The sequence below is a fragment of the Furipterus horrens genome, unplaced genomic scaffold (genome assembly GCF_987537825.1).
Source record: "Furipterus horrens unplaced genomic scaffold, mFurHor1.1.pri manual_scaffold_12, whole genome shotgun sequence".
Classification (NCBI taxonomy): Eukaryota; Metazoa; Chordata; class Mammalia; order Chiroptera; family Furipteridae; genus Furipterus; species Furipterus horrens.
This window is the reverse complement of record NW_028327182.1, coordinates 357319-378456: the sequence shown is the minus strand read 5'-3', so window position 1 is coordinate 378456 and position 21138 is coordinate 357319. Positions and strand designations below refer to the sequence as shown.

General features: G+C 55.9%; 2 protein-coding genes across 3 annotated transcripts; one reads left to right on the top strand and one right to left on the bottom strand.

The window, feature by feature from the left end:
• Positions 1-233: 233 nt before the first annotated feature.
• On the top strand, positions 234-6691 carry SLC25A18 (solute carrier family 25 member 18). The gene is made up of 9 exons (XM_090258809.1): positions 234-439; positions 690-812; positions 996-1051; positions 1471-1561; positions 3356-3474; positions 4021-4165; positions 4750-4904; positions 5395-5470; positions 5807-6691. The coding sequence occupies exons 1-9, from the start codon at positions 420-422 to the stop codon at positions 5946-5948; spliced, it is 927 nt and encodes a 308-aa protein (XP_090114935.1). The 5' UTR covers positions 234-419; the 3' UTR covers positions 5949-6691.
• A 419-nt stretch (positions 6692-7110) lies between these two features.
• ATP6V1E1 (ATPase H+ transporting V1 subunit E1) lies at positions 7111-19539 on the bottom strand. Of its 2 annotated transcripts, none has more exons than XM_090258811.1 (9): positions 19383-19538; positions 16837-16902; positions 14939-15048; positions 14478-14544; positions 13065-13154; positions 12116-12184; positions 9737-9831; positions 8446-8533; positions 7111-7376 (listed from the first exon to the last, which is right to left on the bottom strand). In XM_090258811.1, the coding sequence occupies exons 1-9, from the start codon at positions 19413-19415 to the stop codon at positions 7314-7316; spliced, it is 681 nt and encodes a 226-aa protein (XP_090114937.1). In that variant the 5' UTR covers positions 19416-19538; the 3' UTR covers positions 7111-7313. The 2 variants fall into 2 exon arrangements, with proteins under 2 accessions (XP_090114937.1, XP_090114936.1); XM_090258810.1 differs by lacking the exon at positions 7111-7376 and adding an exon at positions 7384-7604 and having other exon boundaries at positions 19383-19539.
• Positions 19540-21138: the final 1599 nt, after the last annotated feature.

Sequence of the window (21138 nt, the reverse complement as noted above, 5' to 3'; positions counted from 1 at the left end):
CCTCGGCTTCCCTCCCGCTGTCGGCCTCGCCCACGTGTCCCCGGGCCCCCTCCCGGGCCCTTTCTCCTCCTCGCTCACCCTCTTCCCTCTGGTCTCCGTCCCCACGGTCCGCAGGGCGCAGGGAGGGAAGGTCGCAGGTGATGTGGCTGCGTCAGTGCGTGAGTGACGTGCTGCCCCCCGCGCAGGTGTGGACTCCCCCGGGTGAGTGCTGGCCCCGCTGGTACAGAGGCGGTCCCCGCAGCCCCAGGAGGTGGTGACTTGCTGGGACGCGGCTCCGGCCGCTCTCCACGGCCACCCGCTCTGCCCACCCCGCCGCGGCGGGCTGGTTAAGGCCACAGACGCCACTGCCTCCACCTGAGCCAACATCTGCCCTGCGGAGCCAGAAACAGCCGGCGTCCTCGCCCCCCGCCCCGCGCAGGATGTCCAAACAGGATCTGAGGTGAACTCGCTGAGCGGTCTCAGTGGTTTGAAGCCGCGTCCACACGTGGCCCTGGACGGCTGACCCGGGGCGGGGCGGGCGGTGGGGGTGGGGGTGGCATCCTTCCCAGAAGCCCTTGCAGCGCCCTGGCTTTAGGAACATGTCCCTTCACCCCCACTCTCTCCCCCCACGCCCCACCCTCCTCCCACTCACACCCCCCACTCGCCCCGCGCCCCCTGCTCACCCCGTGCCCCTTCTTTCCACGATTTAGCATCGCGGCAAAGCTCATCAACGGCGGCGTTGCGGGGCTCGTGGGGGTGACCTGTGTGTTCCCCATCGACTTGGCTAAGACGCGGCTTCAGAACCAGCTCGGAACAGACACATACAAGGGAATGTAGGTGCCGGCGAGGCAGGGGTCGGAGGGGCCCCCGGGGGGCGGGATGCGAGGCCTTGCTGGCCCCCGGCTCTTCGGGGCACGCGCGCCTGGGCCGCGATCCGCAGGGCAGCCCAGCAGGCTGGCAGCTGGACGACAGGGGGCTCCGTCCACGCTGACGTCCCCTCGGGCCTCTGCCCCCAGGACCGACTGCCTGACGAAGACTGTGCGGGCGGAGGGCTTCCTGGGCGTGTACCGAGGTGGGTCTGCGGCGTCTGGGGGCCGAGGAGCCTTAGGGATCGGGCGCCCCTCCACCCGGCTACCGGGGGGCTCCGGACCGCGTGCTGCGGCCCCTGGGTGACACCTTGGGCGCGACGGGCAAGAGCAGGAGAGGGGGTGGCTGGCAGGACGCGGCGGGAGGGTACCCCGGGTGGCCCTCCCCACGGTGTCTCCATGCCCATGGCCCTGCCTGGGAGAGGGACGCGAGGCTGGGGCAGCGCAGCGAGGACCCAGCTGCAGGCGGCGCGGTGGGAAGACCATGATCCCAATAAAAGTAGCAGCCGAGCTCCCCTCGATCCCCGGCCCCCAGAACCACCTTCCGAGTGAGGTGGGCCAGGGCGGGGGCGCGGGGGCGGCCCAAGCGCCGGACTCCCCTCCGCCTCCGCCCCGCTCCGTCCAGGGGCCGCCGTGAACCTCGCGCTGGTGACTCCCGAGAAGGCCCTGAAGCTGGCGGCCAACGACTTCCTGCGGCAGCTGCTCCTGGAGGACGGGTACGGCCGCCTCAGTTTACCTGCGCGCGCGCGCTCGCCTGTGGCCGGGGGGTGGCGTGGGGTCTGGCAGACGCAGTCAAGGGAGAGGGTGAGCCGGGGGAATGTGGGAGTTCTAGACGGCGGATGGATGGGCGGACAGGTGAAAACTAGGCCATGTAGCGTATATAGAATATATGCATCAAGTAGCTGATGAATACTTTACTATTTTTTCATCCTCACCTGAGGATATTTACCTTTGATTTGAGAGGAAAACATCGATCGTTTGCCTCTGGTCCACTCCCCGACTGGGGAATTGAACCCGCCAGCTTTTGGTGGTGGGATGATGCTCCGCCCCTGTTTTTTTTTTTTAGATAAAATGGACACAAAACGCTATGCAAGTTCAAGGTGTACAACATGATGACACACATTATGAAATGATTGCTGCAATGTTAACATCTATCCCCTTGTACAGTTAAATTTCTTTTCCTTATGAGGAGAACCTCTAGGAGCCACTCTTGGCATCGTCGCAGCTCACCGCACCGCAGTGCCCCCAGCCAGCAGCCGGCTGTGCCCTCCCTCAGCACCGGCTCTAACCGGGCTCTGGCCCGTCCAACCAGCTTCGCCCGGCTCCTCTCCCCCCACCCTCCTAAGCACAAATCTGATCTTCAGGAGTGTTTCCAAGTCTTGGCTGTTGTAGTGATTTCGTTTCCTTTGGCTATATACCAGTAATGTGGAGTTGCTGGATCATGAAAGTTATATTCAAAGTTTTTTAGGATTTTTTAAAAAAGATTTTATTTTTAGAGGGGAAGGGAGGGAGAGAGAGAGAGAAACTTCGGTGTGTGGCTGCCTCTCATGCGCCTCCAACTGGGGACCCGGCCCACAACCCAGGCCTGTGCCCTGACTGGGAATCGAACCAGCGACCCTTTGGTTCGTGGCATTCAATCCACTGAGCCACACCAGCCAAGGCTGTAGTTTTAATTTTTTGAGAAAACGCCACACTGCTTCCCACAGCGGCTGCACCAGTCTGCATTCCCACCAACAGTGCATGAGGGTCCCCTTTATTCATGTCCTCGCCAGCATCCGTTTGTTGATTTATTGATGATGGCCATCCCAGCAGGTGTGAGGTGATACTTCATTGTGGTTTTAATTTGCATCTCTGATGATTAGTGACTTTGAGCATCTTTTCATGCACCTGCTGGACCCCTGAATATCTTCTTTAAATATTTTTCCATTCAGGCCCTTTGTGCATTTATTTTGTGTGTTTTAAAATTGTTTTTTTATTACAGTTGTCCCACTTTGCCCCCCATTGCTCTCCCCTGCCCCGCCCACCTCCTCACTCTCCTAGTCAGTCCCCACCCCGCTGTCAATGTCCACGGGTCATTTACATTAGTTCCTTGACTGAGCCCTTCCCTTTCCTACCCCTCTCCCTCCTGGTAACTATTAGTCTGTTCCTTGTTTCCACGCCTCTGGTTCAGTTTTGCTGGTGTGTTTGTGTTATTCATTAGGTTCCTGTGTTAGGTGAGAGTGCATGGTATTTGTTTTTCGCTGCCTGTCTTATTTCACGTAGCATAATTCCTCTAGTTCCATCCACATTGTCGTAAACTTTTGCGCATTTTTTAATTGGATTTTTTTTTTTTTTTGAGTTGTATAAATTCTTCACGTATTTCAGATGTTAATCCCACTCCAGGTACAGGATTAGCAAATTATTTTCTGCCATTCATGGGCTGCTTTTTTATTTTGCTGACGTTTCCTTTACTGTGCAGTTTTGTAGTCTGATGTTGTCCCATTTGTTTAGTTTTGCTTCTGTCCCTGCAGGTCGCAGCGGAACCTGAAGATGGAGATGCTGGCGGGCTGTGGTGCAGGGATGTGCCAGGTGGTGGTCACCTGTCCCATGGAAATGCTGAAGATCCAGCTGCAGGACGCTGGGCGCCTGGGTGAGGCTGGTCTCCAGGCAGATCCTCTGACTGGGAATCAAACTGGCGAGCTTTCGGGCCACCAGCTGATGCTCAATCCACTGAGCCATACCCAGGGCTAACTCATTGTGTTATGAGCTCTGAGTTATTCTACAAAATGGTGCAGGGACTAGAGGGCCTGTTCACCCAACCTCGGAGGCTCTGCTGGAGTCTGAAAAGCTGGTTTTTAAACAAAGAGTTTCCTGCTTCATTCCTGGGGCAGATGACATGTGGGGTTCCCACGACCCAAAAAGCCAATGGGAAGAAGCACTGTCACCAGGCTCAGTGAGACCTGGAATGCGGACGCACAGTGGGTGTGCTGGGCAGCACCACGCCTCAGATGCATGTCTCACACCGGCTTCCTCGGAGCTCACGGCCCATGATCTGCAATCAGCACCATCTTCCGACTCCCAGCGGGGCCGGGCCCTGGTCTGTCGTCCCAGGCACAGGACGCAGGAGCCACTCTTGCGAGTGTCTGCAGTGCATGTGGGCCTGGGCGGTGATGGAAACCTGTCCCTTCCCTTTCAGCTGCCCAACCTGAGGGTCCGGCCTCAGCACCGTCCTCCTCCCCGTCCACCCACAAGCATCCATCTGCCACCCTCATCGCCTGCGAGCTACTTCGCACGCGGGGCCTGGCCGGTCTCTACAAGGGCCTGGGCGCCACTCTCCTCAGGTGAGGGTTCCATCCTGAATGCAGGACACAGCTTGGGTGACCAGGGAGGGAGCGGAGGCCCAGGGGTGGCGGCCCGTGTTCTTCCTGGAGGATTCAGGCTGCCTCCCGAATCGGGCTGGCTGCACAGGATGGGCACCTTGGAAAACTTTAGGCCCCTTGTCCAGGGACCAGGCCCGCAGGACTAGGTGTTCTGGGGGCCAGGGGCACCGAGAACGTCCTGTGTAAAAGGACTGGACCACCTGCAAGTACATGAGCGTCCGCCCCTCTTTTTACTTTGCTAGTTGGCCAAATGCCTTCCTAGGCCAGGGGTCAATTCTCTATTCCCTGGGCAGCAGATGACCTTCCCTTCCTGCCCATTCCGTCCCCTCAGCACAGAGCTTCTGTCCCGTCTGACCCTGCGTCGGGCTCCTCGTTAGAAGCTGCAGCTGCTGTGAGGGCAGGGACGGGGGTGACCTCCATGCTGTCACCCCCACATTGTCCCGGGGTGCAGGGTGTCCCTAACCATTGTGCAGCCCCGGCCCCTGCATGGCCTGGGGAGGAGCCCTGAGTGGCCCGTGGCTCCCTGTCTCCTACCCACCCCACAGGGACATCCCGTTCTCCATCATCTACTTCCCCCTGTTTGCCAACCTGAACCACCTCGGTGTCAGCGAGACGACAGGGAAGGCTCCCTTCGCCCACTCCTTCGTGTCGGGGTGCGCGGCTGGCTCCGTAGCGGCTGTCGCCGTGACACCTCTGGACGGTAAGCACAACGGCGAAGACAGGCCTGCAGGGTTGACGTGCGTCACAGGTTACGCACCTGTGTGGCCACTGACAGCGGAAATCGTCATTCTGCACATTTAGGGCAGTGAGGATGCAGGCCCTGCCCCCTAACCTGCGGCCACTGTCAGGTCCTCCCAGGGAACGTGGCACCGAGACCATCACACTCATCACTGACACCCCCTCAGTGTCGGTGCTGACATCACTAGTCCCCCAGCAGAGCTGGGAGCAGCAGCCATCAGGGACGGCGGAGCGGACAGCAGCCAGCTCCTCACTGCCAGTGGGCCTCGGGCCCCGCGGCTGCTGACTCCTTCCTCCTACACGAGGCCGCTGTGGGCTGCTAGGTCACGAGCCCCCGTGGCGGCAGCGCCTCAGGGCTCGGTGTCCCGTGGGCGGCTGTGAAAGGAGGCCGGCCGCTCCGTTTTAGAGCACTAGGAGCGCAGCATCCCTGCTCACTGCAGCTCTTGCTCTAGTCCTGAAGACTCGGATCCAAACCCTCCGGAAGGGCCTGGGCGAGGACAGCTACGGGGGCATCGCCGACTGTGCCAGGTGAGGACCTGAGCCGGGCGGTCGCTGCAGGGTGTCGCCTGCTCCGAGCCTGGCAGCTTCCTCACTGTCTGGCGCTGAGCTGTGTGTGTCTGGATTCGGTCCCTTCCCCACCTCCCAAACACAGCAGGGTGCACGGGGCTTCCCTTTCCTGTCTCCCTAAGTCCAGCAAACCCAGCCCCGGCTCCACTGCCGCACCGAGTGGCTCCCACACTCCTAGGACCTGGCTGCTTCCCAGGTGACACCTGCTCTCAGGTGGGGGAAAGACGCACAAACGCAGAGGCAGGGGCGTCAGCGAGCACCGCCTGCTGCGGCCTCATCCAGCTCTCCCTCCTCCAGGAAAGTCTGGACACAGGAGGGACCCTCGGCCTTCCTGAAGGGCGCGGGCTGCCGGGCGCTGGTCATCGCCCCCCTCTTCGGGATCGCCCAGGGCGTCTACTTCCTCGGCATCGGCGAGCGGGTCCTCAGGGTCTTTGCGTAGGCGCTGCTGACTGCCCTCCCGTCTCTCTGGCCCAGCCGGGAGCCAGCTGGCCCCACACGCTGTCTGTGGTCCTTGAACCTCAGCCTCGGGAGAGCCCCCGTTCCAGCGAGCAGCCGGCTGTAGCCCCCTCCCTCCAGAAGCCTGGCCGCCCGCCTTTCACAGCAGGAGCGGCATGGGCTCTGGCTGTGTCGGTCACAGCACCTGGGCAGACGGGAAGCCAACAGTGCTGTCCCCATGTTTTACATCCCTGCTGCGCACACAAGGTCGGCAGACCAGCGTCGGCTGGAGGACTGAGTCTTGTTAATCTGAATGAAACAACTGATGAGAGCCTAGCGCTCACCTTGGGGAAAGGAGACCCACAAGTCCAAGGGCGCCGTGCAAGTCCTCAGTCAGTACCTGGCACGAGACCAGGCGAATCCTTCCAGCCCGTGGGACCGAACCTGAGTGGCAGGGCTCCGACCAACCTGTGTCCAGAACACTTGTCAAGAGTCACATGGACAAGCTGTGGTCTTGCCGTGTGAGCGGGGGAAGCAGACGGGCCGCACAAGCCGTCAGCCACCCACCCTGCAATGTCCATTTCAAAACCACCAGCACGAAAACGAGGAGGAAAAGAACCATTCAGTCCTAACACATGGTGACCCCGTCCCCCCAAACCCCTCAGTTTCTTGTCGTTTGTGACTCTGCCCAAGCAGCAAAACTACTTCCTCAATAAAGCTATCAGCCCGCAGAGGGCGGGTACCAGGGACCACCTGTGTGCGCGGTGTGTGTGTGCAGACACGCGGGGCCGGCAGGAACGAGCAAAAGCGCCGGCAGACGTGGCCCGTGGTTTCAGGACCGACAGCTGCAACCAGCACACGCCACAGCGGTCTGGAAAAGGGTATCTTTCTAGCTCCCTCACCAAGAACTTGACTTTCTCAAACCACAAACTAATCTGCATAACAAATCACGACAAGGTTCACGTACACGTCTTGTTTAATAAATAGAGCCTCACGGCTTGGGTTTCACATCACACGTGCGTATCAGGAGCCCTTCTGGGCCCGCAGGTGACAGGACGCCAGCTCCGCCCACAGGTCAGGCCTGAAGAGCGGAGGCGCCACGCACGACACTACACTAGGTGACAAGCAGAGAGGAGAGCAGGGGACAGAGGCCCGCGAACCACCCCTTCACCTTCAGGACCCACGGCGAGGGGCGGTCCTCCTAGAGAAGCCCGGGGTGGGTTCCAAGCACAGGAGCCGAGCCCGGCTCCCGCTGCCGATGGCCAGGCGAGGGCGAGTAGAGGGCTTACACTGGAAACACAGGACAGCAGGACAGCGGAGGAAGCTATGATCTCGTTTCTCCGACACCAGACACGTCGGCCTCCCAGGCCTAGTCTAGAAACTTCCTGTTGGCATTTGCACCAAACAAGGCTCCGCGCACTTCCGGCATCATCTATGAAGAGGTAACATCATTAATAAGTAATCGTAGGTGTCTGGAAAACCCGGGAAGGACAGCACATTAAAAAACAACTTATTGAATCTATTGGGTGACAGGCTTCGGGGGTCCAGCCCCCTGCCACATCATCTGCATGTTGTATCATGTGCTCAGCCCGAGTCACGTCTCCTTGGTCTCCATTTGTGAAGAGCTGCCCATTGTAACCACAGATGGCAGCTCGTGACCCTGTGGGGATGGGAAGGGGCCACAGAGCTCGTGTGTCAGTCGGTCCTGACTGTTCACAAACTGGGAGTTAAGACGAAGAAAAAATACACTGAAAACTCAGGGCATCATTGCTCGAGGCCCCTGCGATGCTGCGTGGACAGCTGTGCGCCTTGTCCTGACATCCGGGGTCACCTGCTGTCTTCCCTGGGGACGCCTACCCGGGCCCACACCTAGCAGAGCGCTGCCAGCACCAGCTGGGCTGAGGGGCTCCTGGTGGCGACTGGAAGCCCTTAGGGTCTAACCCCAACCTTCTACAGTTGCAGGTGCAGCGGAGGAGCCCCAAGCTGCATGCGGCTTGTCACGTGCACCTGAGATGGGGCCAGTGCGACCGTGGAACTGAACTGTGTATTTTGCTTAATTTAAATATCCTTCTGTAGCAAGTGGCTGCCCTGCTGGGCCACAACGCTGTCAGGCGTAGGTTACAGGATGATGCTCCACACCGAAGTGCACCGGACTGCCAGCACAGGGCGATGCCCGGCCCTTCGAGACAACCCTTTGCCTGCCCTCTCCAAAGTGTTCGCTTGTACCAACGTGGGAAACTGAAGAGCCAACAGCCCCACGGCCAGTTCCCATCACTCCTGCTGGACAAAGAACCTCGGCCAGCATCTCCCAGGTCGTGACCACAAACACTAACACCCTGATGAACACAGCCTTGTGCTGACCCCAGCTCCTCCCTCCTGTAAATGGTGTCACCTCAGCAAATGCCACTGAAGGCCTGACCCCATACCTTTTAAGAAGTCAAAACGTGTGGAGAGCAGCAGAGCCCACGCCCAGTGACCATATCCCCACAAAGCCCCCTCACCTGCTGAGCAATGAGGTCCAGTCGGCTCTCCAGGGTGTTGGAAACCTTTATCTTACGGTCCCCGTTATAGATCTCAATTCCACCAGCGCTACAAAGGACAGAGAAATAACCGTTTTTATGGGTTCAAGGCAGGCAGACAGACATGGTACAATTACTCGATTCCCTTGGAGGAGAGTTTTGGGGTGCGGAGTCTAAATACTACAGGGGCCAATAAACATAAGCAATAGCTTGAAATAAAGTCCAAAGCTTCTCAGGATTGAAAGATGGACACCGGTCCTACGTCACTTCCCAGGGACTCCGGGCACCTGAGGACTTGCGTCAGCTGGCTCGGAACTGAACCTACCAGCCCACAGCATCACAAGAGGCCGCTCAGCCCGTCTGCAAACGGAAACAGTCCTCATCTGCATGTTTCTTTAAGGCCCAAGGGTGCCCATCGCCAGGGGAACTGACGAGGCAGAGCCGTGTCACATGAAGGGCACCGACTCGGGCTCAGTGTGCTGCCTGCAGCCACACCTCCGTCACTGTTTGTCCCTCAGCACCCAGAGGTGCCTGGGCCAGAGCCTATTACACTGAGCCCCAGGGAGTGAGCCTCTGTTGCCACCACAAGTTTCCTGTATCCAGTGGCTCCTGAAACAAGCAAGCTGGGGACACGGGCTGGAGGAGCCCTCGCAGGTTTCCTCTGGGACATGTGGACTATGGCCTCACACTAACTTCTTACTTCGCCCTCCCTGCCCGCCATTCCTCTGCTCTAACTTTGGCTTCTGTGAACAGACTATGCTGTTCCGACAGGCATGGCTTTCAGTTCTTTGCTGAAATCCTCAGCCGCCGTCTGAGCAGAGTTCTGTCCCAGCGGGGCAGCGAGGGAAGAGCGCCCACTGCGCACGTCTGCTGGGTGGGCTGGAGAGGGGCCCTTCATCCCTCCATCAGCAGAAGGGCCATGCTGTCTGCGGGGCTGTGTCTGTGCCACCCGTGACACGTGACTGTGTCTAGTTTCTGGTGGCCCCGCAGAGGGACAGGCTGCACCCTGCAGCACACCAGGGACTGGACCCAGCTTTGCGCCCTGGCCCAGAGCAGTGCCACTCCTCCACAGGGTGAGCCCAGGGGCCCTCAGAAGCTGCTCCGCAGGCCGCCCCTGGGCTCTCGAAGGAGCACACAGAGCCTGGCAGATCGACAGCTGCACCTCCCGCCTGGGGCCCAGGTGCCCTGAGAAAACTCACTTTACAGAGGCCCAGGGTAAGGGCTGCGCTCACAGCAAGAGCAGGCAGCTGTTAAGAGAAGAAAGGCTCCTTACGTCTCCTCGGGCAGGAAGGCCTCCTGGTCAATGTGGACGTCAGCGTCTTTCTTGGCGGCGATTTTGTACATGGGGATCGCTTTCTGCACAGCAGCCTGGGAACGCAGAGAACAGGTCTCAGCAGGAATCATGAAGCAGGGCGGCAAAAGAATCCGCACTGTGCAAGCAGCTCTACATTTCCCCGAGAGAAGAGACGAGCCGCTAGTGGAGCGGAAGGTGGGGCAGCCACGGGAGAAGACATGTGGCAGCTGCTCCAGCAACTGGACAGTCACTACGTGACCCAACAATTCTGGGTCCATCCAAACAGGGGGCAGCAGAGACCGAGAGGTGCTGGTAGCCCCACGTGCACAGCAGCCCAGCGTCTGCTGACGGAGGACGAGGTAAACAAGGGGGTTCTGGCACCTGCCACAGCACCGACGAGCTCGGAACCCATGATGCTGCGGGAACTGAGCCGGAGACAAGCGGACAGACGAGACAGCGCCTGATCTCCAGTTCAGTCCAGAGACTGACAAGCGTGGTGGGGCCGAGCCCGGGGACGGGCAGACTCTCAGTTCAGGAAGATGTCGGGGAGATGACGTGTGGAATATCACAACCAGGCATGTATGTAAAGTAGCCGCTCATTTGCAATGGTTACCTTTTTATTATGTACGTTTTACCCGTTTTATAAAATGAGCTCACTGGGCAACAACAGATGCACGTGAGCTTTAACGACTAGACTGCAGTGAGTGTGATGAAACCCTAGCAGTGGGAGTCCTGTCTTTGAACAGCAGTGCTGGGCGGGCCCGAAAGTCCATTTAGTGTTTTTCTTAAAGTAAAAGACACATTTTTCATTTTCACCAACAACTGCACTGATTTGCGTATTCTGAGTATGCGGCTGTCTCCCGCTAGCGGCTTCTAGTGGGGACAGGCCAGAGGCTGCTAAACATCTTCCAGTGAGTAAGGCAGCCCCACAGCAGAGAAGGATTTGGCCAAAATGCCAGTAGCACCAAGAAACTCCACAAACCACTCCTGACACGTTCAATCAATCTCAGCACCTTCTCCACACGCTGCAGAAATCTTTTTTTTTTTGCGTTTCAGTTGCGTTTTTACCTTTCTTGAACTAATAAAGCATAATATGCCAAAAGTGTTGCATGTTTTTTTCCACCTTCCGTACTAAAATGGCTGCACAAACACTCAACTTTGGTAGGTTTTTTAAATGCATGCTGATAGGACAGCTGTCACAACACAATCCAACAAAATTGTTGCGAATGAAGTTAAAGACAACTAAGCGCTACCAGAGCCATCCTATGGAAAAACACAAACGAACTTTTTGTCTAACCCAGTACAAATGCAAATAACGTTTTCTTGAATGTGACTTTTTCTGACAGTTTCAGCCATTAGGCAGATCTGTGCATATCTCCATCCTCTTGCTCCCCAAATCTAATGCAGCACCACTCTGGAGAGCTCAGAACACTGGAAGCTGGCACCACGTGCGTCTCAGGAGACTTGCGAGACCCAGTGACACCCTGTGTCACCCGGGAAGGGCTGGCGGGCGGCACGGACCTGCCCCGACCGCGCGGCAGCCCCCCGTGAGCCGGCTCGCCCGCTTCTCTGTCGCGCAGGCTCCCAGGCAAGGCTGAGGTCCATGGCACCGACACGGTTCCCAAACCAGAACCAGCGCCCAAATCTACCATGCAGGCTAAGGGGACAAACAACTAAATCTGGCTTGTACCTGTTCTTTTCGAGGGCCCAAGGAAGCTGGGGAAACAAATTATAGTAAGAACGAAACTGTCACGTAGCATAAACTTGTTAATTTATTGCCAAGAGACTAGCTACCCACATCCTCGCCTGAGAGCAAGCCGCGCAAGGGTTTAATGTGAAGAGCCACGCGAGGGCAGACCAGGACGAGGGGCGTCCCCCTGGGACCTGGGGTTCAGTGGCCTCCGAGCACCCCGCTACTGTTACAACCTGGATGCAACCGTCTCAGAGCTAGAAGGCTGCGCTGCAGACCAGGGCGCCCTCTCTTACTAAGGACTGGGGTCACAGCTACGTGCGCTGCTGGCCGACCCTCTCCTGGTGCCCAGCGCCCTCCTCTAGGCCGGCGGGTCAGGTCAGCGCCTCACCGGCCTCAGTGCGGTGCCCTGGCCCCTGCTCCGCTCCAGCAGGCGCTGCCCTGGTGCGTTCTCAGCAGGTCCGGGTCTCACCAGTCCCCAGGGTGGGCAGCAGGCATGGGCTCAAGAGGGCAAAGGGCCACCTGAGGTCCTCGGAGGCTGTGGCCACTGGGCTGAGTCTCTGTGAGGTGTGCAGACCCCTCGTCCCCACCCTCAGCTGCCATCTCTCAGAGCATTTCATCCCCGACTTTCTGATCATTCAAACAAGGCTTCTTCTCTAGCTCTTTACCTTCACCAGCGGGAAATCCTGTTTCCGGCAACGAATAATCATCCGGGGCTCCAGCAACTGGTACATCCCCTATGACACAATCGGGGGCAATTAGTAGGAAATACAAGCTGTAAAAGGAAGCAACAGCACAAAGGAAGGTTTTTATGAGTCTCCCCTCTGGTTTTGAAAAAACATCCCCTTACAAATTTCCCCAAAAGGCAGCACAGATGTGAGAACAGGAAAACATGGTCTTGATGCCACAAAGCAGAGAAATACACTCAGAGCTCAGGTGACAGAAACAGTTTCTATGGGAGTCGGCCTCCCAGCAGCGGGGCAGAGCACAGTATCACTGTAATTAGCATGAGGAAAATGAGGACTCACGGAGAAGCAGGAAAGGGTTAAAATGTGTACAGTCTATAATCTGAACCCTAAAATTCAAAGCAAGTTTTTTAGTGGTGAAATCAAATTAAGAAAACCAATTTAAAGCTTTAAAAGCTAAAGCTGAAGGTTGCAAGCAAATCTGACCCTTGGTTATAAAAAATTAGTAACACAGCCTAAGAGCAACATGCGTAGTCTTCTCCAACCACAGACGTTACTGTCTCATGCAGCACACAGTTCTCCGCCAGACAAGGTCAAGGGGGAAAAGGAAAAAAGCTAAGATGAGAAAAGAGGAACAAGGGAGCTGGACTCTCATACATCTTGTCAATTTTTTAAACAGATTTTACTTATTTTATTTTCAGAAAAGGGAAGGCAGAAGAGGAGAAACATCAATGTGTGGTTGCCTCTCACTTGCCCCCAACTGGGGACCTGGCCCGCAGCCCAGGCCTGTGCCCTGACTGGGAATCGAACTGGCGACCGTTCAGTTCTCAGGTCGGCATTCAGTCCACTGAGCCTCACCAGCCAGGGCAAGCTTATCAATTTTTTAAGCATCGTGGCTATAAACTGGAGTAGACCTGGCCTATATGGATACCTGGAGGACCAGTCCATCCAGCAGCACCTGGTACCTGGTTGGATCTTTTACCACCTTGCCGAGTCTCTGTTTTGCTTCATTTAGTAGGTCCTACAACGAATGGAAAAGAAAAGAGTTATCTATACACCTGAGGAGTCAGCGTTCAACGCATCTCGAGGCTGGTGCCAGCCCGTGCCCTTCTTCATAGCTCACAGCTGTTACCCTGCGACACATCCTGTGCTGCCTGAGCACTCAGGTCCCAGGAAGCAGGAATGACCGCCATGGCGCCCAGGGAGGCTGGTCTAGCAGAACAGCCCAGACTGTTCATCAGTTCAGAACGTACACAACTGACCAACACGGAAAGATCTGTATGACACAGATTCAACAAGAGAGCTGTTAAGAGTTATACACGATGATTCTACTTTTTTAAAGATTTTCTTTTTAGACAGAGCAGAAGGGAAAAAGAGAAAGAGGAAGATCAATTGGTTGCCTCTCACACACGCCCTGACCAGGGACGGAACCCACAACCCAGGCACATGCCCCGACCAGCACTGAACAGGCGACCTTTTGCTTTGTGAGACACCCAATGCACTGGGCCACACCAGCCAGGGCTCCAACTTCCCTTTTTTATTCACGGAAACACCATTCTCCCAGCTAGCCAGGCCTGAAATTTAGTATGTGGCGCTGAACTGGGAAGAGGGGGATCCATCAGCAGTCAGCCTCTGGAGCGTCTTCCTGTAAAATGTGCCGGCACCACGCCCGGCTCAGCTAAGCGAGAATCACATCTTACAGTATTAGTTTGTTTCTTTAATCATCTAAGGAAATGGTATGTTTTCTATTTCTTCAAGTTTTATAGGTTTTTTCATGTGGGTCTTATTCACTTAGGTTTATTCCCAAACATTAAATATAACTTTTGTAGCTATTACAAAGAGATCTACTTTTTACTTTACTTGTTAATTGGCTACTGTTGGCTTAATTTCTCTAAGTAGTCAGTCACCTTTAAACTCACGACTAATTTTTACTGTTTTCTGGATGTTGTTTTCCGAGTAGACAGTCATATCTGCAAAAACAGTATCCACGTCTTCTTTTCCAGTATCCACATGACTCTCGCTGCTCCCCTTTATGAGGAACTGAGGGCCCTTCCGTAACCGTGAGTACTGGTGGAACAGTGCAGGAATCCTGTTCAGTCCTGAACAGTTCTGACAGCTCTGGGGCTCCCCAGCTAAGCGCCATGTTTCCGTAGGTCTCTGCCCTCTTCCAAGACAACACTCCCAAATGGTCTTCCTGTGTTTAACCCACGCGCTGATTCGACGACCAAACGTTCTCTCTCTAAAAATCATTCAACTCTTCAATGACCCAATATGAATTAGTAAGTTCTCTGTAACAGGCGAACAAACACTTTTAAGTTTATAACCAACAGGGCTAATCACTCACCGTAACGAGGTCATCTCTCGCTCTGAGGACTTTGAGTCTTGCCTGATTCAGTAAATTGGACATCTGACTGCAAGAGGAATGACAAAACAGTTACCGCAGCGGCATAAAATACAAACACCGCGGAGAGAAACACATCGCCCCCCTTGCATAGGCAAACACCTCTGTACACACCCAGAGGGAATGCCACTGAAACAAATTTAGGTACTCCTACCAACTTACTCTCACAGATAAAGAAATATTTAGGAAGTGCTTTCCAAGAGGCAAGCAGCTTCCTATCAGTTATCCCAGACTGAGCTCTCCACAGCCCGGAGGCTTCCATTTGCACAAACGAGGACAGAGAAGTGAAGCGAAGGCTCTGGCCAGAGCGGGGCGAGCGGCCACGCACAACATGAGCCCGCAAGTGCCCGACTCCCGACGCGGAGCGGCCCCCGCAGTCTGACCCAGGCCCGGGACCCACTCACATTCTCTTCTGCTGCTCTATCTGCTTCTCCTTCTTCTCGTAGTACTCCATGATCTTCAGTCGCTGGGTCTGCACCAGGCGGCCTTTCTCAATGTTGAACTCCTCTTCTGCCTGCCAGGGAATGAATTCACTCATGACACCAGGTGTTGACAGTTTTATTTTAAGCAGTTGGTGATCATCATATTCTATATCGAAAACAGGAAATTTATTATACCTCATCTTCAAAGATTACCCCACTTAGTCAAAAGGAAAGACCAGTGATTTTCATAATCAATAATAAACAGAAGATTGAAAATTTAACCAATGATAATAGTACCCAGAAACAAAGTTACAAAAGATATAATCAGGTAAAATATTTTGTATATTAAAGAAATTATTATACATTCTCAATGTAACCCATTTGTTTACTAGAGGGTTAATGAAAAGAACACAAACTTTAATTTGGAAAATCCAGGGTACTGGCTAAAGAATAATGTGATACAGTATTCCCTCACTTATCGTGGGTGTTACGTGCTAGACCCCCCCACGATGTAGGAACCTTACATTTATTTCAGTACAGTGTGCAGTATTTTATTTCGATTTAATATTCTTTTAATGTTAGAATCATTTATTATATTTAATATTTTTTGAAAAATTCTAAGCAAAAATCATTAAAATCATAAATACTACACATATAAATACATATACAGTACTGTAAACTCCTGTGATATAACGAAAAACCCATGATAATTAAATATAATATTTTTAAATATCCCGCGATACCGCGAGGCCGCGGTAAGTGAACCGCGCTGTAGAGGGACGACTGTGTGCAGTGTGCAGCTGGGATACCCACACAACTCACGGTGTGACTGTCACCTTTGTAACGACAGGAACTGTCATTTTCTACTTTACATACTTTCAAGCTATTTATTTTTTTGCACAAAGCATCAATGAATAAAATAGCAAAATAGCAACAGAAAAATACTACACCTTCCTTAACCAACTATCACAATGAGTCACAGATGCTAAATGTTTGAATGCTGGATTCCATGAGAAAATCTATCCATCCATTACTTCTTATTTAAATGTAGAAAATAAGGTTTTAGTGTTTTTGTTTGGAGAATTTTAGATTTGCAGAAAAGTTGCAAAATTATTCGACTGTACCTTCACCCAGTGTCCCCATTTGTAAACATCTTAATATCTGATAGAAAGGACTTGTCAAAACCAAGACACTAACAGCAGCCCATTACAATGACCAAAGTCCATATGTTCTTCAGTTTCCTCTGCTGCTGCCTAACGTCCGTTTCTCTTCCAAAGTGCTGTCCAGGACACCCCCTTCCTTCGGTCATGGCGGCTCCTGAGCCCCCATGTGACCTGTGATGGTCTCCTCAGTCTTCCCGTGTTTCTCAAGACCACGGTCGCTTCTAAGCGCACTGCCACTGCACAGCCTGTCCCTCAATGTGGCTCGTCTGACTTCCTAGTTCATTAAGCTGGGGTTACAGGCCAGGGAAGTGTCCTCCTGTCACATCGAGGGGTAACCTGAGTAGTTACCACATCAATTGGGTAAGTTACTACGTTTGCCTTTTCCTTGGAAGCTGGCCACTAAGTTCAGCCCCCACCCTCATGGGGATGGTGGCTGGGGAGACATTTAGCTCCCACCTCTTGCTGAGGGATGTCACCTACATGTGGCACGTGGAACTCTCCTCTAAGGAATGTGTCTTCCCCCATCCGTGACTTTTCCATCCCGTATCATAAAATGTCAGAATTTGCTGGCAACCACAATGTTTAGAGGAAAATTTATTTTTCGCGTTAAATATGAGATAGTCTTATTAGCCCTATGCAATGCATTGTGAAACAATTTTACTAACTACTATTTAGCAAAACAAAACAATATTCTTAAACTTCAAAAGTGGATCTTACTTTTGCATCTATTTCTTCTGCTTTTTCATTAGCTTCTTGTTCAATAAAAGCCATCATATGCTTAATCTATAAAGAAAAAGAAAAGATTACTTTACTTTTGAATATTAAAAGAGAAGAAAATATATCTTTTCTGATCCACTCAACTCTTTACAGTACTGACAACGCAGCGCATGTCAGGCTCTGGGGTCAGGATGAGGCCGTTCCTGTGCGGGTGACTCAGCACCTGGGTCTGCCCTGCAAGCAGATGACCTGCGAGTTCAGTCACACGGGCAACCAGGGCGCCGCCCAGCGCTTGAGGACCTGGGGGTCCCTCAGAGCCACCTGGGGTCAACGCCTCCGTCCCCGCCCTCAGCTTCCTCTCCCCGCTCTCCGCACACTTCCTCTGACTTCTGCCCCATCCAGGCCACTGCAGTGATGCTCAGGAAGCGACGGCAACCTCCTTGCTCTGAAATCTTGGCGTTATCTTCCCTGATCTTTCTACATCTCTTTAAGATTTTGTTTATTTTTAGAGAAGGGGAAAAGGAAGGAGAAAGAGAGGGAGAGAAACTTCAGTGTGTGGTGGCCTCTCACGTGCCCCCAGCTGGGGACCTGGCCTGCAGCCCAGGCCTGTGCCCTGCCTGGGGATCGAACTGCGCCCTTTCACTTTGTGGAACGACACTCACCCCAGTGACCCCACCAGCTAGGGACACAATACTTACAAACTCTCAAGGCTTGAAATATCTGGGGTACCTAATCGAGAGGTACATGTGCAGAAGACCTGGCAGAAAGAAGGGACTGGCCCCCCCACATCTGCCTGTGGGTGTCCCTGGGGAGAATGGCAGACCCCCCATTCAGTCCCAAGCCTCAGTGAACTCAAGTCTGGAATTTTAAACACAGTTTAACTAAACGCAGTCATCAAATCCGATGTTTGTAAATACTACATGAGCACCAATTTTAACCCAGGTCAGAAAAGCCTGTTTACATGTCAACCCCTTGAGAACATTTAACTCCACCCCTGAGGCAAAAAATCTGACCTTTAGAAACTACTTTGCTTTTTCCAGCTAACCCAGTAATGGAATCATTTGGTCAGACAGATTCCTTTGGAAATCTGATGAAATAAATGGCCCTACTCCCCAGCCAGGAAAGCAAGCGTTACAAGCATGTGCCCCGCGGGAGAGCGGCCAGGGGACCGGGGCTCATCGGGCACGGCTGCGTGCTCAGCGCTCGGCCTGTTCATGGCTGAACACGGGGAGCAGAGCCCCGCGCCCCGGGAGCGGCCGCGCAGTGGGCGGGGTGCGGGCGGCGGTCTCCCGATTCCACGGAAGGACGTGCACTGCGTCCCCTCCGCACCTCCCGGGAAGCCTCAGCCTTCGGGATGCTGTCGCGGGGGGAGAGGAGGGAGCGGGAGACAGAAGAGCGTCGGGGCTCGCAGACTCGTCCTTCCAGCAAGTGTTTCCTCCCGCAGAAGCCAGAGCGGCCACGACAGACGCTCGCGGGCCCTGCTCTGCCCCGGCCGGTGGCTCGGGCGCTGGAGCCTCGTCCCACAGCCACGGCTGCGGGCTCGGTCCCTGGTCGGGGCAGAGGCAAGAACCAGCCAGTGCCGCCGCCGAAGTGGAACCGCAAGTGAAGGGTCCCCTCTCTCCCGAAGGTCAGTAAACAAGAACTGGACAATGAAAGTTAAAAGAGCCCACTGTTGTGCGAGACCCCGCGAAGTTCCCCGAGAAGCTTCTGGCCACCGTTTGTACCGCTGTGATGCGCACCAGAACCCCTGAAACGGAGAAGAAACCCCATCCTTCTCCGCGGGCGCCGGGACGGGAGCGCCGCGGAAGGTCGCTGCGGTGCTCACGGCACTTTCCGGCCGCCCCGGGCGGCGCCCTCGGCCAGGCGCTTCTCGGAAACGCAGCGACCGCCCCGGGGCGTGCGCGCCAGACCCGCTCTCCCGAGGGGCCTTCGCGGGGGCACAGCCCTGCCGCCCACGAACTTAAAGTGCGCCTCGTTTTTTTAAAAAATTAAAGCTTCCCAGGACCGGTTATTCGACGGCAAAGCCGATGTCCGTGCACAACCTCCCTGACGGTTTCCCCCCTAAACCCGGGCTGGTAGCTCGGCGCCGGGGCGCACACCGGTGAGGCGGGCAGCTCTGCGCTGGGCCGACCCCCCCCCCCCGCCCCCGGTGACGGGGACAGTGCGGGCCACGGAGCGACCTCGGAGCGGCTATGCCCTCGGCACCTCCCCGGGGAAAGCCCGGGGCAGCGGGCGTTCTCAGCCCCCGCACCCGCCCGCCTTCCCATCCGTGGAGGCCACACGCTGCGCCACCGAGCCCAGCCAGGACTCAGAAACGGCGGCCCGACCTGCGGCCGACGGGCCGGGCGGCCACGCAGGCGGCGCGCGACAGGGCACCAGCCGCAGGAGCCGCGGGGCTGCTCCCGGGTCAGGGGGACTCCCTGCGCAGACAAGCCGCCAGGCCGCGGGACCGGGGACCCTCCCGGGCTGCCCGAGGCCGCGGCCGCCCACCCACCAGCACAGCGCCCCGCGCCGCGGCGTCGCCAGACCCAAGCCGAGCCCGTCACCTGCTTCTGCACATCCGCATCGCTGAGGGCCATGGCGACGGCGAGGCTGGGCCGGTGCGCGACGAGCTCGCTGCGACTCCTGAAGAAAACGACGGAGGAAAAACGGTAGGAAAAAACAAACCAGGTTCCGCCTTCCTTTGCTTTATAATGCACTTCCGGTTCCTGGCACGTGACCGCGCAGCCAAGGCGCGTGAGCCTTATTAGCCAATGGGAAGAGAGCAGGCTCCGGAAGGTCCCGCCCCCCCGCGCTAGGCGCATGCGCGACTGGCCCTGCGCGACTCCGTTCTCCTAGCTTGCGGGGGTTTGTGCGCGTTTTCCACGGCCTCGTTTTCTGTAGGAAGGACGGGAGGTCAGGGGTGCTGGCAGCTGCAGCTGGAGGACTGCGTGGGTTTCTCCCGTCTGACTAATAGTCGAATCCAGAATTTAACGTTTCGCTGACTCGGTCTTAATGGAAGCAAACGCGATATTTTACTTAATAGGTTTTATTTTTAGGACAATTCTAGCTTTACAAAGCAGTTACAAGATACCTTCGTGCCTCAGTTTCTCCTAGTACCGTTTTGCCGCCTGTAGCGATGAGGTTTTCTAACCATTTCCCCAATTATTCACATCTTACTTTAGGGAATGCATCCGTTAATCAGCGGTGTGTTAACTGACGTCAGTGACTTATCTGCGTTTCCTCGGTTTTAACCTCATGCCCTTTCCTGTCCCGGCGTCCCACCCACGACACGACATTTCACTCAGTTGTCACACCTGATTGGCGGTGACGGTTTCTCAAGGTCTCGGGTGACCTTGACGGGTTTGAGGGGCGCCGTAGGTGCACCTCGGTCGGAACTTTCTCCTGATTGGTGGGGAGTGACGGGCGTGTTTCCTGGGAAGATCGCGGACGTCAGGCGCCGTTTTTATCAGGTCGTGACACGGGTTCCCGCGGTCTCCCACCGCCGACCGTGTGCGCCGCGGAAGGGCGTCCGCTTCTCGGTGCCAAGCCAGCTCCCTCCCGGCCCTCCCCGTCCCGTGCCCGGAGAAGGGAGCACCGAGGAGTGAGGAGTTCCGCCCCGTCTCCTCTGGGGTGCAGGCCGCTACAGGATTTACATGGGATTCTACTGAGTGGGGTCTGTGCACTTTGTCATATCGTCCCCAGGACCCACTTAGAGGGACGGTTCAGAAAATCAGGGCAGAAACCCCTCCAGAGCACACGGTGACACCCCCCGGCGGTGCTGGGCCGTGGTCTCCACTGACCGGGCCGGCACGGGGCGCCGGGTCCTGAGCCGGCCATCACCCCCCTGGGCTGGGTCCCGCAACGCTGGGTTCCAGGGCACCTCCCGCAACACACATTCGGGCCCGACGCTGGGCGCGGAGAACAAAACGCAAGGCTCCTGGCGGTGCCCTCCGCCGCCTCAGCGCCTCTGCCCCAGCAGGACGCCCCTAACCGCCGAGGCCACCTCACCCCCGCCCCCGCCCCCGCCCCCAGAACGCCTTCCCAGCTTTTAAGCTCGCCCCCCCCAGCCCCCAGCCCCTGGCTGCCAGCGCCGCGGCTCTCCTGACACTTCTCTAACACGCCGGTCGGCGGACGCGGAACGTGTCCCGCGGAGGCCGCGACGCTCCGGCCACCGGAGTCGCCAGCCTCTCTCCGGGCACGTCGGCATAGCGTCACACGCGCCCTTCCGCAGCGGCCAACGACCTCGGCCAACTCCAATAACCATAGCGTTGAGCGACTCCCAGGAAGAGCGGCCTAGAGAGGGCAGCTCTTCCGGGTCAT